At 41.1% G+C, this 17,094-nt stretch overlaps 1 protein-coding gene across 4 annotated transcripts in view; it reads right to left on the bottom strand.

Moving 5' to 3' along the window:
- APP (amyloid beta precursor protein) overlaps positions 1-17,094 on the bottom strand; it is a 181,325-nt gene that overhangs the window by 89,527 nt on the left and 74,704 nt on the right. For all 4 annotated transcript variants that reach the window (XM_053933841.1, XM_053933859.1, XM_053933838.1 and 1 more), the window contains exons 4-5: positions 6,162-6,274; positions 4,535-4,728 (exon numbers count right to left, since the gene is read on the bottom strand). In XM_053933841.1, the coding sequence (XP_053789816.1) occupies positions 4,535-4,728; positions 6,162-6,274 (307 nt within the window). The remainder of the gene's footprint in view (positions 1-4,534; positions 4,729-6,161; positions 6,275-17,094) is intronic.

The raw sequence follows: 17,094 nt of genomic DNA, 5'->3' as shown, positions 1-17,094 counted from the left end.
CTGTATCCATATCTGTTAATATATATGTATACAACTAAGGTAGTGCATGTATGTATATAATTTAAAAGTTTAAATTTAATGTAACATGTTGGTATGGGAAAAAATTTGGGGTGGATAATGTTGGGGGTTAGGTTTCTTTCCTTTTGTTCCTTTTTTTAAGTATAGATTTTTTCCCACAAATTGCTAAGAAACACTAACAACAGAATACTTAAAAAAAAAAAAAGAAGCGGCCAAACTCAGGAGAAGAAAGCATCTGATTGTACTTCTCTTATCTGAGAGTTTCTCTCTGAGAGACAGAGATACTGCGAGAACTGAGCAAGTAAAAGATGGGGCTAGGACAACTGCTAGTTCTCTCTCTCAGCTTCAGAGGAGGACAGTAGGAGCTGCTGCTTGAAAAAGCAATTCACTGCTGCCGCCAGAGCCCAACCTGGAGCTGCTTCTTTAACCGTGGGGTGAGCTTCTGCTCGTGAGAGCAGCCACTGAACTGAGACCTTATTATCACCTACCTCACTAAAAGAGGGACCTAGCACCATCTGCTCAGGTGCCTGAGATCCTGAGCTCACCTCTCACTGCCCCGCCCCTGCTGCTTCCTCAGCACTACTCCGAATTTTTCACTGCACTGTAGCCCCCCATCCCTTGCCTGAGGAGACATACTGCCGGCCCAGCTTGCTGCTTCCAAGTATCCTGCTGAGGCACTGGGATCAACTGCCCCAGGGAGTTTATAAAGCTTCTCTTCCATCCGTCCCAGACAAGCCACCATTACCGTGTGCTCCCCGAGCTGGTGGCACAGCCCTGGCCTGCAGCCGCGGGGGAATCATTGCACCTGCTCTGCCCACCGGGAGCCACCAGCACCCCTGCCAGCTCTGAGCATCACTACAGCGAAGAGGAAAGTGACTGCAGCTGAGAAGGCTGTTAGTGGTTTTCTGGTTCTGTTTGTTGTCAATGCCATAGTTGTTATTGTTGTTTATTTGCTTTATTATACGTAGTAATAAAAAACTGTTATTCCTGTTGTCATATCTTTGCCTGAGAGCACCTTAATTTCAAAAATTATAATAATTCAGAGAGAAGGGGTTTACATTTTCCATTTCAAGGGAGTCTCCTGCCTTCCTTAGCAGACACCTGTCTTTCAAACGAAGACAACAGAGAAAACCTGGAACTTTCCAGCTTGGCCATCACTCGGAAAGCTGTTCAGCTTTGGACATCAAGGATACCAAAGCTTCCAGCTAGCTCCCAAACACAGGCAGGGGGGCCACCAGGCTGTGCTGAGTTGCAAGAGCAGCCAGAGCTTGCAGGTCACTTGACTGAGCTGTAGCCATTCAGGGAGAGGTCTGCAGCTATACTGAAAGTCAGCATGTACATCTGACTGTCCCTCAGGCAGACTTCAAGGTAAATTTTAATTAAAGGTGATGATAGCAACAAGGAACTCCACTGCTTAAAAATGCTTGTGACCTCTTTGTCAGAGTTAAAAACTATTTCAGGATGAGCATGACAAGACAATTTCAAAAGCACATGTGGATCCTGCCTCTTGGCCTCATGAATAAAATGGGTACATGTACCACCAAAATACACCCTCCCACCTTCCTCCAAGTACTGCCAACAAGCCACAACAAGCAAGTCACATCCTTTTACATCCAGACCCAGGTGATGGTCAGATACTGGGTAGGAAGAACACCCAACTACGAGGCACCACAGCCCAAGCTACCTCCATGTGCCCTCTAATAGTGTGTCTACAACATGCAGTTGAGTTTTCTTCCCCCTCTGGAGAAGAAAACACCCTTAACGAAGCAAAAAAAATAAAATACAGTGCCTCAGGGACAACTGCTGGGGGTGAAAACAGTCTGAAAAATGGCATTTATTAACTGAATGGCTGGAATGTGTTTTCCCCTTACCATTAAGAACCACAAATGCAAATATTTTAAAATTTAAATCTGATAGCTTGAGATATAAAGTTATGTCAAAATAGATCACTCACATTTTTTGGATTCTGCTCTGTCATTGTTTTGAGAAACAAGACTGTAATAATCTGCTTTTCAGCTTGTCACCTCCACCTCAAATATGTCACCTTCACTTTGACTTGGGTACCCATTTAAGGTGACAAATGCAGACTTGAGTAAGCACTTTAAACAGATGTGCTTTAATAGCAGAGAATATTGGCAATTCAGCATTAGCAAAGTGTTCTCCTACCTTTGTAGGAGCAAAGTGTTTTCTTTCTCCTTCACAATCAGTTTAGGACTAAGACATATTTGTATTGATAGCCACACAAACATATGTTCAGATATGAATAAATATACAGACACAAAATATTTGAATTACCATGTACTGCCACATAAGATTTTTTTTTTTAATATATACATATATATAACTAAAGCTCAAGAGTATTTCTAGCTGCAATACACACAGCTTAAATGTACTTGGCTTAAGAGGGAGCAAGAAATGAGTGAGTCATTCTAGAAGAACTACCAATTCCTTGGCTCTTCATCTGCAGATGAAGGACAAGCACGCCATAGAAGGATCTTTCATTTTTCTTTTGCAGGGGATGGGGGGGTTGGTTTAAAAAAAAAATCAGTATTTGCTTGGAATTTCAGAAATTGATTGAAATGCAATTACTGTTGTCATTCCTAGAGAAGACAAATTTTATGAAGCTATTCTTTAACTAATCTCTTCAGATATTAAACTGCCTTATGAGGAAGAAAATGGACTACAATAGTAAATTAAATGTTCAGTGACAAACACAAAAAAGACAGAAATACAGAGGATATCTGTCTTACAAGATATCCTGTCTTAAACAAGTACTCTATATCCCTGTGAGCTCTTTTATTTAAAATAATTTTGGCATCTTTGATCTTGTATGTATAAGACATATACTTTATATATAGGTGTATATATAGGTGTATATATATAATAAATATGTTACCCATATATTTAATAGATATTTAAGATAGAGGGATAGATCTACCTTGCTGAATATATATTTATATAATGAAAAAACAAGCATTTCCATTAGAACACGGTCTGCACTCATTTCTTAGAATGAGAGAACATTTAAACACCCAATCAAAGTCTAAATATACAGAAATGACACAGCAAAAGCCCAAAAGCAGCTTTACAAATCCTACTGAAAGGGTTATAAATAGTGACACTGACAGTTGATATAAGTACAAATCAGAAGAAAGTCCAAAGATATCAATATGGAATATGCAAAGTTCTTTGATGTAGGCTTTTGCATCAAACAGTCTGACCATTCAGTCCTGTTTATGACAGAAAACTGGAAATTACCATTGGGTAGTATTTATTTTAAACTTATTCCATTATTCACGAAGGACTCTACCTTGCAACACTTACTAATGCTTTGTCAGGAAAGATTTAGTTGCCCACAATTATATATGTTCTCATTATTCTAGGTCTTAATGCCACCTCATTGCATCAAATAACAGCAATTCAGTTTCTGTCCTTCATCTCTGCACTGTTCTTCAAATTGTTTCCATTGATATTATTAGCAAGTCTAAACATAACACAATTCAGACCTATTAACTGTCTGCAGTTATTCACATAATAATGCATTATTCACATAATTTAGTCCCCATTTATTTTCTGGGTACTCCTTGAAATCATTTACAATTAGCCCCAAGTTTTAAATTTTGTGCATTATTTGTACAAAAAAAGAAGAAGCACTGCATTAGCACAGTATAAAGTGATGAAAGCCTCGGGAGCACAAACATTGTGCTTTGAACATTGATCTTAGTTTATGAAGAAAGCCATCTTTGCGAGTTGTTGACATCCAGTTGCAAGGATATGACACGGTACTCTGCTCTTCCAATTGCTGTCTGACATGCTCAGGAGAGTGATATGAAAAGGCTGTAACAGCACAGACCACTCAGTTACCACTGAGTGTTATAACACAGTTATAATCCATATCTGGCTCAAAATTAACCTATGTGCACAGGGGATGGGAAGGGTAAGGACAGGGATGGTATCTTCTCACCCATCACTGCCTTACAAAGGAAATCTCCATGTTCCTTCTCAACAGCAGCAAATTAACAAATCTGTCAAAGGCTAGATAATAAAGCACATTTTCTTTTAGATCATGTTTAGAAACTAACTGTCAGCAGAAAAATATTCTTATGGCAATAACAGCACATAGCTAATACCTATTACGAATGAAGGCATTTCAAGAGTTCCACTGGTTATGTTGGCTGATATCTGCTGCAGTACCCCAGACTGCACATGAAGCATTTTAGGAGTACAGCATTTGTCATTTATTTGTCGAAAAACATGAAAGCATTTTTGTTATAAATATGGCAATAATTCTCCCTGAAGAAATTATAAAGGCACTAAAAAGCGTGCCTTAAAAGTGTATCTTTTAACAATAAACTTTACTGTAGAAAGCTAAAAATAAAAACAGGAGAGCACTGATGCTTTCAGCCACTGTAAATGCAAGTTCATGTGTAAGGTGCAAAGACTCTTCTATGCCAAGGTCTTTTAGAGAGATTTTTGGCATCCTAATAACAAGTTGAAGGGTACAAAGTCACTGTACCTTCCATCTGCATAGTCTGCATCTGCACCTCCCCACCAGACATCTGAATCATCATCTTCAGCATCAGCTGAATCAAGGTTGTCACTTTCCTCTGCTAATGGGCAGCAGACAAACTCCACACCACGAAACTTGTCAATTCCACAGGGCAGAAGCATGCCATAGTCATGCAGATTCATGCTCTTCTCACTACAGGACTGCAGAAAAGAGAGGAAAAAAAAGCAGCAACAATATTGGCACAGAGGAAGACTAAAAAATCTCACAGAGAAAATACGAAGGGACTGCATACTACCTTAGGAAGTTAAAGCTGGCGAACTGCATCATCTCTGAAATTTGAAACACAATTTAGAAAGATCACACTTGCATTCACTACTTTACTGTAAGCAGCTTCCTACCTGTGTCCACTGCAAGCAACAAGCTCTCCTATCAGTCTTTCCCAGAACAAAAGGCTTATCTTCTCCTATATACATGCCAACTCCTTATCTTCCTGTCTAACATCCTCACAGGCTCTGCCTCATAAACAGAAAGAGTGATGACAGAATAACTATTTGATGTATTAATCCCAATCCTGATGCATTATGCTATTGAAAATTTCTCCTCAAGGTAAATCAACATTTCAAATACCTCTTACACCGGAAACACAGTGTCTGGTCTGACACCTCTGCCAGTACAGTGCCTCCTAGCTTTGTTTGGAATACAGTCAGTTGGGCATAATTATACCTTAAAGATACAGTGATGTATAACAGATAAAAAACCAAAAATGGTTCAGTGTTGCACAGTGATGATGTTCTTCCAGGCCATTGCCATTTCAAGTTTGCAAGTAGTCAAAATTAACTAGAAATCCTTTACATGAAGATTGGTGCCTTACATGTTTTATTTAAGTGTAATTCAAACAAGAACTGAAAATTTGAAAAGCTGCTGATCACATTTCAAATTTCATCTCCAGAAGGTGGAATAACATACAAGCTGATAGGTTCCAAAAAAACCAGCAATCAGAAATCCTGGAAACTCATCTCAGTTTTTATTCCTAAATCTCTCTGTGTAAGGAAAAAAAAACCTCTAAAACAGGTTAGCAATTGCAACACTAAGTTTATTTCTATTTTTAGTAAAGCACTGCTAAATTGTAAAACTCTGTGCCTGCAAAATGCTTTTGGCTAGTCCTTATTTGATCAGCTCTCCTACCCTTTTCTGCTGAATTTCACACAGTGAAATTCATAGGGAGGTCTGTTTGATCTCTGTGGGCATCTGGCATACCAATATCTGTGATAAATACTGGATAATATCTACCCAGGATAATGATTCAAGGCAAATCCTAGGCATTTAGTTCCAGTGCTAACACAGGAAAATGAAGGAAGCAGAAAACACAGTGAGTTTGTGAGTGATTGTGAAGAAAATAGTGCTATGAAAGAGGGTCAGTGTTCAAAGGTCAGTGGTAAATATTCAGTCATGGACTCTATTGTGCTCTGACTCCCATTTTCTATCTTACAAAAAATCCCAAAATGCTTTTCATGCAAACATTGAAAGTATTGCTTTTTGTTTTCCATGTTGCTGCTATATTTTAAATCATCCTCAGAAGAGTGACACAGCTTTAAAGAAGGAAGGCAGGAAATTTTAAGACAGATGAATGTACCTCTTTAGCAACAGTATGCCAATGCAGGTGAGTTTCACACACATCCATTCTTTCCTGGTGAAGGAACTTGCACTTGTCTGGCACCAGAAGGGCATCACTCACAAACTCGCCCACTGGAAGGGAAAAGAAAAGAAATTTAACACTCAAGAAATATTACTTTTACTTCCAATATCTCATCCTGTTAAACCTCTAGCTACTCCTCGTAGCTTTTGTGAATGAGTGGCAGGTTTGCAGAGAATGGAACAGTTTCTAGATGGTGCTTCAAATTATGACCGCCTTTCAACTTGCCATTGCAAAGGAGCTCCGGCCTTTGATCTCATATATATTTGTTTATGAACACCTCAGCATAATAAAACTTGCAGGACCCACTGCAGATATGTGTGGTGCAACATGAAGTCAGGAGTTGGCAGGTCTTATTCCAGGCAGGGGACTACAGGGGCAGAGAGGGACAACTACATTTTGCATCTTAATAGCAGTAGGGAAAGGGTATGAAGTTGTCTGAAATACTTTGGTGTTCTACATAAAACAAATGACATCATCACCTGGTTTCAAAGCATTTGAGAATATTTCCATTGATACAGTGGTAACAGCAACACAGTCAACTCAGTTATTTTTGTTGCTGCAGCCTCTTCATTGCATCCTCATTTCATCAGCCAGATGAATTCATGTTAGCCCAGAAGGTTGATAAGCAAGTAGAGCTTATCGGCCAGGAAACAAGATGATTCATAATCACCAGAATATCTGTCAGACCAAAGTGGGTGAGGAGCCTTTTTTCCCAAGGACATAACTGACCAGAGATTGTTCCATCTTCCATAGCAGAACAAAAATTTACATGCATATGAAATGAACACTGCTCACAGCATCAGTACTCAGAAACTCAGGTGCTAAGTAACATGATTTATTAGACTAAAATCACATTCTGTACAATTCTGATGTTGCAATTAAATAACCCCAAGCCCTCTCAAATATATTTTTTAAAGAGAAAATTACAGAGTACTTTAGAGAAGTGTATATACTGAACATATACTGAACTGGATTGGACTCAGCTCCCTTAAAGCCCACTTGCCTATAGCCTACAAAAAACTACAGTCTGTGTTACATGAAAAATCAAGATGGTCCAATGGCTATTAGGATGCAATAATAATTGACCAAAATGAGATGACTACAAGTTTACTGTTGAGTAGAGAGTCATCTCAGGGAGCTGATGAAGTGGCCCTTAAGGCTTACAATTAGAAAGTCAGTTTTAAAAATAACCAACACCCAATGCATAGGAAAAAAGCAGAATTCAACAAGCATACCTTTGCTATATACCACACCAAGATGTGTATTTCACAGTAAATTCCTCACTATATTTCAGTGCCTTTGATCTGAAGCCCTTAAAGTCAATTAGTCAACTGGGAAATAGTAACTAGTTTCTGTAACTTAGTTAGTTAACTAGAGGGAAAATTGTTATTTTTATCCTTCCCTAGCACACCCTAATGCCTGCAATTTAACAGAAACATTTTCTAGAGGTCTCCAAAATTACCTTGCAAAAATAATGAATAAGTACACTTTCTGGTAACCCTAAATACAAAATTTGTATTTTCATTTAACAAAGTCTCAATTCCCAGTGGTGTCACACACAAATCCTGCAGTGAAAGTTGCATAATTTTGCAGCTTTTTGGAGACCAGCCTGGCACATACCTGCACCTTCTCAGGACACAAGTAATTGGCAACTGTTAATGCTTTAATTTAGTCAAGTGCCTGAGCAGTGGACAAGCGCACAGAGGCTTTGCTGAAGTCTCAAGAGTATGATGATTTCATGCAGAACTGCAGTGTCCTGCAACTGGGGAAGAATAACCCTGGGCATCATCACAGGCTGGGAGCCAACCTGCTGAAGAGCAGCTCTGTGGAGAAGGACCTGGGGGTCCTGGTGGACAACAAGCTGTCCCTGAGCCAGCAGTGCCCTGGGGACCAAGGAGGCCAATGGGATCCTGGGATGCATTGGGAAGAGCATTGCCAGCAGGTGAAAGGAGGTGATCCTGCTCCTCTACTCAGCCCTGGTGAGGCACTTCTGGAGTGCTGTGTCCAGTTTTGGGCTCCTCAGGACAACAGAGACAGGGAGCTCCTGGGGGAGCTGGGACTGTTCAGCCTCGAGAAGAGACAACTGAGAGGGACCTTCATCCATGTCTGTCAGTGCCTGCAGTGAGGGGTCAGAGCAGGGACCAGGCTCTGCTCAGTGGTGCCCAGCAATAGGACAAGAGGCAACCCGAAGAAACAGATGCACACAAAGTTCTACCTGAACATGAGGAAGAGCTTCTTTCCTGTGCAGTGACCAGGCACTGGATCACATAGAGAGGTGTAGAATCTCCCTCACTAGAGATAGTCCAGAACCACATGGATGCAATCCTGGGCCATGTGCTCTGGGATAACCCTGCTTGAGCAGGGAGGTTGAACCTGATGGCCCACTGTGGTCTAAATGGTATGATTCTGTGAAAAGTAACAAAATTGGATGTACCACTAAGTTACATCCACCAAATAGAAGATGGAAAGCTGTATGTCCAAAGTTCTGGGAAATGCAGCTTGGGCTGCATTGTCATTAAAAGCATGCATGAGTATGCAATCATTTAAAATGAAACACGTTGATTTTTGAGCATCTAATTATATCAACCAACTCAACAATACACTACAAAAATAGTAGATGTTCAGATGTCAGTGAAGATACAGTGTCAGATTTGACTAGCACACAGAAAATGTGCATTGCTTTAGAGAATCATATTGCTTGAAAATAAGGCAACAGCATCCTCACAGTAACCCAAATTCTCATTTCAGATGAGGCTCCATGTTGCAAACAATTGCTGAATTTCACAGAAATAAACAATCCATTGTAACAAGCCTTCCTCTGTCTTTTGGAAGGAACAGAGGAGCTGGGGAGAAGGATGTCTGCTCATGATAATACTCCCTCAATATACAGAATTATAGTAAATTAGGTGCGTGAAAATCTAGGCAATAGCAATCACTTGCAACTTTTCATGTGATTTTTATTGCCTTCAATTCTGTTTTTATTACAAATAAAATTTAACTCTATCCATTATTTAGACATACCCAGAGCTAATATTCTAGAAACCTTTTTCATTCCTTGTACGATAATTACTACTGAAGTTTAAATGCAAAGCTTTAAACTTCTGTTCTATTTTTTTCTTTTTAAAATAAATTAATGTTCAAGTAGCAGTTTGGCAAACTCGACTGAAGTCATTTGACAACTGTAATGTTTAATTTGCTTGGAGTAGTCTAACAGAAATACAAATTCATCAGAAAGAAGCATTTCTAGCACTTTAGGCTTGCAGGCAAGCTTCCGCCTATATTGTTCCTGTATTTGTTTAACTTTCTATTATGCTGAGTCATAAGATTTCTAGGATTCTTTGCTTTTTTTGAGTGAGTAACCCACAGATTACATTGGGAAAACAAGCATACATGAAGGGAGAGCAATCCTGCACGTCCAAAGAGTGGCTCTAAAAATAAGGAAAAACTAATATTACTTTTCTTTGCCAGTACATGCCATGACAGAGAGAGCTATGCATTACTACAGTTCTTTGACTGATGGAGCAACCCAGACCAGTACTGGTTGTAACTTACTATCAGGTGATGGGATTGCCAAATTCAACTCCAATATTATTTTTAATTCCAGCACAGCAATATACTGTCTTTGCATCATATTGGGCTGGTGCTTAAGCAGGATAAGCACTTCCCTAGATAGCAGCACTGCTAAAAAGCCTCCCTGGCCCCAAGCTGTCCCCTTGTCCTTACCAGCACCTAGCCCCTCATCCCCCAGCAAGTCAGAGAAAACCCTGACCAGACCATGGATGGGGGGGGCTTGCAACATTTGTACCAATGACAAAGCATTGGTATCATTACCACCAACAATACTACCTCTGTCTGCCTTACATTTATCACTATTTTACAGTACTTTTCTGCCTTCTTCAGCATCTCTTGTCTTTTGATTACAGCTGGAAAACTGTCCAGTGCAGAGGTACTCTAATAATAAACCATGATGGCACCATTTTTCTGTTGATGAGTTTATAAATCCATACATTCTCTCAGGTTATCCAACACAGCAGTGTAACAGCTACTTGTGCTCCAGTAGCTGCTCACTCACTTTTGCAGGGAAGGGCTGGTTAAAACCAGACCCTGCTGGCTTATGGATTTCTGGCCATCTGAAGAAAACAGGGGAATTCTGAGTAGAGGTTGTGTTACCACATTAAAACCCATCATCATGTGCCCATCATTCATTTAGCTGAAGGCTACCAACATATTGTGTCAACATAGTAAGCCACATTTTAATTTAATTTTAGAAGTATCATCTTTGCCCCCATAGTGCCAGTAACCCCCCTCCTGATATCCAGTTGTCTTGTCCATTGTGTTTGTAGCAGACTTCTTTTATTGCCCCATCCTGGTGTATCACAACAGGTTACCAGCTTACATTGTTCAAAAACTGTTTTGCCGGATGTTGTAATGCCACATTTTAATATTTAGTAACTTTATTTCAGTCAAGGACATTCTATCATCTGAAAAATACTCCTGGAACAACAATGGATTTTTTGCTGTAAGACCAAAAGTTCTGGTCCTAGGTTTCCCCATCTCCCAGACTCTCCTTTTTGTGCCCAGTTCCAAGGAGCTGCATCTCCACTCCATCCATCTTCCTGCACTCGGGGTCCCCCTGCCTTACCTGGGTAGTTCTTTACATGCTGGTTTCCTTCCCTAATGGCAGTTACCATTACCTTGGCTTTTAACTTGGCCTTCTCTTCGTCCTTCTTTACATGCACCTTCCGTGCTTCACTTAAAAGATCCTCTAACCCCCTTTCTTGCCATCCATCTACCTTTTCTAGCTTTCTCCATATATCTGGCCACACGTGAGTGACAATATTTATCTTTAGTAAGATCTGTCTGGCCACCATGTCATGGTCAACTCCTGAATATTGCCTCATATTTTTCCTCAACCTTTCTAACCACTCTGTTGGGGTTTCTTCCCACTTTTGCTGCTCATCAAAAGCCTTACAGGCATTTTGATTACATAGAGCTGCCTCTTTAATATCTCTTATAGTCAGTGTTCTATATTCCTCCATGTCTTGCCTCCTCCCAGTACTGTTGTGGTCACAGGTGGGGCTCACTATGGGCATTTTCAGATCCCCAGGAGGTCCTTGCACATTCTCCCTTTCCTGTATCTGTATCCCAGCTGCCTGGATCATCTGTCTTTCCTCTGGTGTGAACAACATAGTCATTATTGATTGCATTTCTTCCCATGTATAAATATTGGGCCCCAGAAACTGGTCTAACTGCTCCGCTAACCTGAGGGGGTCCTCTAATAGTCCTTTTAATTCCTTCTTAAACATTCTCACATCAGAGGAACTGAGAGGTATGGTTACGAGTCCAATTCCTCTCTGTACACCCCCCCAAGGGTACTTCCCTCAGGGGGTACAGTCCCAAAGCTTGGTTCCCATCCTCTGATCTGCTTTCCTCTCTTTGTGCTACCTTGTTCCTGGTGTTCTGGCTAGGCCCAACAGGAGGTAGGGGAGGTGCAGTTGGGGCTAGTGGAGTTGGGGGGGTAAGTGGTCTAATGGGTCCCATTCTTTATGTTCTGCTACCTTAAATACGCTCACCTTCGAGGGTGTGGTTTCCCATTCCCAGCAAGCAGCATATTCACTCTCTTCCTGATTGAATGGTTTCTTTGCTCTTACTTCCATGTTTAATGCTCGGCATATCCATCCCTTGTCTGACCCATATCTCAGCCAGTATACATGATCACTCCTAATTTCCCTTCTGGTCCATTCCAATACGCACTACTGAACCATTCTGCTCTCGTCCTTATCTCTGGTGTTGGGGTCATATTTCCACCCAGTTAGTTTCCTTCCCAGTGGACTATGTGGGGGTATGCCCATTGGTTCCTCTTCAATCTCTGCTTCTTCCTTTGGGCATTCACTACTCACCCATGATCCCATCCTGACCAGCAGATCACAGGTCTTCCCCCGACAGAGCTTACCTTTCCAACCACAGGCCCTCCCAACAGAGCCTGCCTCCAGCTAACTGCACACTCTTAGCAAGGTCCTCCTCCCTAAGAAGGGCAGAAAGGGGGAAAAGAAAGAAACCAGGAAAGGAAGAAGGAGAACGAAAGGGAAGAGCGAGAGGAAAAAAAAATGAAGAGGAGAAAAGGGGAAGAGAGAGGAAAAAAAACTAAAGAAAAACTTTACCTCTCTTCTGAAATAAAAACCTATGGTCCAGCAGCTCTGCCCCAACTCGGTTCCTGCCACCACCAGCGCCACCCAGCCCGGTCCCCGCCACTGCTGCCTCCCAGCCCGCCCCGGCTCGGTCCCTGCTGGCACTGCTGTCACCAAGTGTGCCGGCACTTCCTCCAAAACTCAAGAAAGAACCTACTTCATCCTCAGGACAGAAAAATGACATCTGTACACCACTGAAAGTCTTTATGCCAGCATCAGTCTAGTGTTGAGATACTGTTAATTAAAAAAAAAACATGGAGACTAAGAAAAAGCCTCAGGTGGTGTATAAAATAAAAAATTATTTTGCAGAAACACATTCTCATCATCATTTTCTGTGGCAGCAGCTCTCTGGCCACAGAGAGCAATGCACAACTTTCCCAGGCATTGTCCTAGGGAAGGCTGTGAGAAGATCAGAGAAAAGAATGATAAACAATTCCTATCTTCACTTGCTGCACCTGTTGTTGTGAACATGTGGAATGTGTTATGGAGATTTGTTTACCAAAGGGTGGTTTCTTAATTGGCCAATGGTGATGGTGTTTGGATTCAAGGACCGATTGGGTCCACCTGTATGGTGACTGTCTGTAAGGGCGGTGGGTTTCTTAACAAGTATAATATAATAAAGTGATTGATCAGCCTTCTGAGAATCATGGAGTCAATGCTAATTATTACCCGGCTGGGGGCCTGCAGCGGCAATTTTCAGGCTCTTCTTTTTTATATAGTACACTTTGATTTTTTTCTGATCTATTTTGCATCTCAAAATATTGTCTCCTATGTTGTAGTCTTCTAACTTTACTGAGATTGCCTTTATTCCCTGTACTCATATACTTTAGTTTTCTTCCAATTAACACATTTTTTCATGACTGATGAGCTCCTGTACAGCTCTGTTAGGCAGGACAATAAATAGCAGAGCAAGGCATGACTCAAGTTAGGGGAAATAGAACAGCCCACTCACACATGCTAACTCTATAGCAGGAAAGGAATCAGATTATTCAAGGCACACTTCTCTGTACTCAGTGAGTTTTTAATAAGTTGGTTTCCACAAACGTCAAGACTGAACAAAGACAGCAGCTTTTAAAAAATGTATGCATTTCTAGGCACCATTACAGAAATTATTAACAAAACTGTATCCCATGATTTAATAAAGATGACTGATACTGCATGACCCATTTTAGTGTCCTTCCTTACATTTAAATATAGACACTAAATAAAGATTAGTGGTATTTCTAAAGAACACATATATTCCAAACCTTCAGGAATCTTGTATTTGTGAATGTTTTTTCCCCCCAGCTGTCTTCAGGTTTTCATAAACTGAAATTGTGTCTGAATTTCAGAACATATTAGGCTTCACAAATGCTACCAAATGTACTAATTTTAGCACTCCAGCTATTGACATCACTTTCTGTTACTGCTAAGCTGCACAATGAGTTGCACACCAGCTGTCAGTGTTCCTGCTCCCCCTCTCACAGCAGGCAGCACACATGTTTTGCAGCAAGACCTGCAAATGCAAATCTCTAACCACTTTAAAATTTTGTGTCATCCCTCTGGCTGAAGTGATACTTAATGCATTTGACTATGTAAGACGTACTTGGAAAATGGGCTCTGAAATGGCAACAACATCCAGTGAGAAGCAATTTGGGTTAATGAATTCTTTAATACCTTATGTATTCATACCAGTGACTTGCTAAAGACACCAATGAAATGGAAAGATGGCATAAAGATAAAATGCTTGGGAATAATTCAGTACAACTGGGACCAGTAATCCTGCTGTGCTTTGCATTATTATATGAGATGTTTCTCATGGACAAGTCTTGGTAATTGGAGTAGAGCATCTGGTATTAGGAGAATGGTTAGAGAAGGGCCTGCTAGTCATTGATGTCTAGAGGGAGTAATGACCATAGATAAGTGGAAAGAATGAAAATACTTCAGATACTAAGGTTTGGTCATCAAAAGCCATTTCAAATGCTAACATTTCAATGAGAAAAACACATTTTAAACAAGGACATGTTTACTTCAGCAAGAGTTCAATTCTATTCCCCTGCTCCCCCTTGCCAAATACCTTCATATGGCTCATTTTTAAATAAAAATTTGGATTCCTTCTACTTCAGTAGTAATCAAGTTGTCCCTCTCCTTTCTCTTTTGACAAGGAACAGAAATTATTAAGAAATCCAGTACAGGCAGTAAATGTTTCTGCAATACTATCTTATACAAAGGCTATCCATGAGTGAACAAGTAACCCTAGAAGGAGCATTTGAAATAAATAGGTCCATAAGCAGCAGCTGAAGATCAACTTTGTAGAAATACTTTGTTGATTATTAACACCCTAAGCAATCACTTCCTGTAACACTGCTGAGTCCTGACCAAACTTTCACTGAAATTGTTACTACTTATGAGAGAAGGACTATGCCATATTACCAGTGACATGGGAAAACAAAAAACTGCTTTGAGGCTTTGCAAAGTTTACAAGCTATCAAATTAACAATCACCTGACAAAACAATACTTTGTTCTATGCAAAGCAAAGCCTTTACCCATCTCTTAGGAAAAATGGCAGTGTGGTCTGGCAGCTCAGCCAGGAGGCAGTTGGGATGGGACAGCTTGGGAGAAAAAGAGCCTATTTGCACATGTAACTCAAGGAAGATAAAAGCAGTAGCCATGCTACTATTACAATATTACAATCAATATTACAATGCAATATTACAATCAGCATTCAGCCAGCAACGCTTTTGAGAAATAAAATACTAATTACTAGGAACAGACAACTAATAAACACTGGCATTCTTCATGTTAAGGACAGTTCTGAATGGTTAGTAAGCCAGGTTTTAATTATTAGAGCAATAGAGAACTTGAAACTTGTCTATGGCTACAATATGGCTACCAGTGTTCCAAAAAACACTTTAATGGTTAGCAGTTTTAAGTTCTCTGATTTATAAACCAGATTAAAATACAAGGTTTAAAGCAAAATCTGACTGATTTACATATTCTAAGACACAGAGTCTGAGAGAGATTTTCCTGATGTCTGAAAAATGCAGAAGCTGCAACCACATCACAAGAAAGATGCTTTGGGGATTACAGGCTGCCTCACTTCAGTTTCTGGGAAAATCATTAACCAAGTCCTACTGAAAGCCATTTCTGGGCACATGGAGATGATGATGATTAGCAATAGCCAAAACAGATCTAACAACTGGAAATTGTGCTTGATCCACCTAACTTGCCTTCTAGGACGAAACAGCAAAATTGGTGAGTTAAGAACAGAGCAGTAGATACCATCCAACTTAACTTTAGCAAGGTACGCAACACCATCTCCCTCTTGCAACATCTTTGTATCGAAGTTGGAATGTTATGGTTTTCATGGATGCAGACCTAGATGGGTAAATGTTGGGGTTGGGTTTTTTTCTGTTCTTTCCTTGTTACCTGTAGAATTTCTTCCCATCGTGTTGCTAAGAAGCACTGATGGCTGGGTGCTTGAGATGGGCGGGGAGGGGAAAGTCTTTTGGTTTTTGGGAGTTTCTGGGAGGGGGGGGCGGGGCAGGCACACCTGATTTGAATGGGGGCAGGTTAAAAGAGACAGGGTTGGGAGCAGCCCCTCTCTCTCTCTCCCTGAGGGTTTCGTAGGAGGACAGTCTGACCTGCGGCCTGGGGAAAGGATTTCGCTGCCACCACCATAACCCAGCAGGGAACCTTTCTTCTGCTTCTGAGCCTCACATCCCCTGCCCTGCCAGGACATCCGGCAGGTTCCAGCTCTTTGCTGTGGAATTTCTGATACATCTGATATGTCCACTGCCCCAGGATCTTCTGCTCATCCCTGCCGTTCCAGCCTGCTGCTTCCAAGAGTCCTGCTGGGGCACTGAGATCGGCTGCGCCAGGGCTTTGTGGAGCAAAGCCTTTCTTCCATCCCTTCCCGTCTCGGCCGAGCCGCCATTGCCACGTGCTCCCCGAGCCCGCGCCGGAGCGCCCCCTGCTGCCGCGGGGGAATCAGCGCACATGCCCTGCCCACCGGGAGCCAGCAGCGCCCCTGCCGGCCGAGACCGTAACTGCACCAAAGGGGAAAGTGCTGCAGCCGACAGAGGCTGTCACTGGGTTCCGGCTTCTGTTTATTGTTAATGCCATAGTTGTGGTTGTTTGCTTTATTATACATACTAGTAAATAACTGTTATTCCTTTTCCCACATCTTTGCCTGAAAGCCCCTTAATTTCAAAATTCTAATAATTTGGAGGGAGGGGGTTTATATTCTCCATTCCAAGGGAGGCTTTTCTGCCTTCCCTAGCAGACACCTATCTTGTAAACCAAGACAGTGAAAAACTGTGTTGTGGAGCTCTACGTGTAATGGTTCCTGACTGTACTGTACTCACAGCCATACTCTGCCTGGAAGGAAGTAAAAATACCCCACCTCAGGGCTTCTTTTTGGCACTGGTTTTGTTTAGTGTATTCTATCAGTGATGAGAAGACAGGCTGCCTAATGTGGAAGACAGTACATTAGATTAGAGAAATGACCTGCCTCACTGGGTATGCAAATTTTTTGTACCCAGTCCAGATTTTAAAAAATAGTTTCTAAAAGAAGCACAATGCAAATACAATTTCTAGCTTCTATCATTAAACACACCAAGAGAGGAAAAGGATTCTGTTCACCAGGACTCTCTTATCTTCAAGGGTAGAATGTCAACATTATAACTGTTACTAATGATGG

This window comes from Vidua chalybeata, chromosome 2 (assembly GCF_026979565.1).
Source record: "Vidua chalybeata isolate OUT-0048 chromosome 2, bVidCha1 merged haplotype, whole genome shotgun sequence".
Lineage (NCBI taxonomy): Eukaryota > Metazoa > Chordata > Aves > Passeriformes > Viduidae > Vidua > Vidua chalybeata.
Note: the sequence above shows the minus strand (reverse complement) of the source record. Positions and strands in the feature narration are given on the sequence as shown.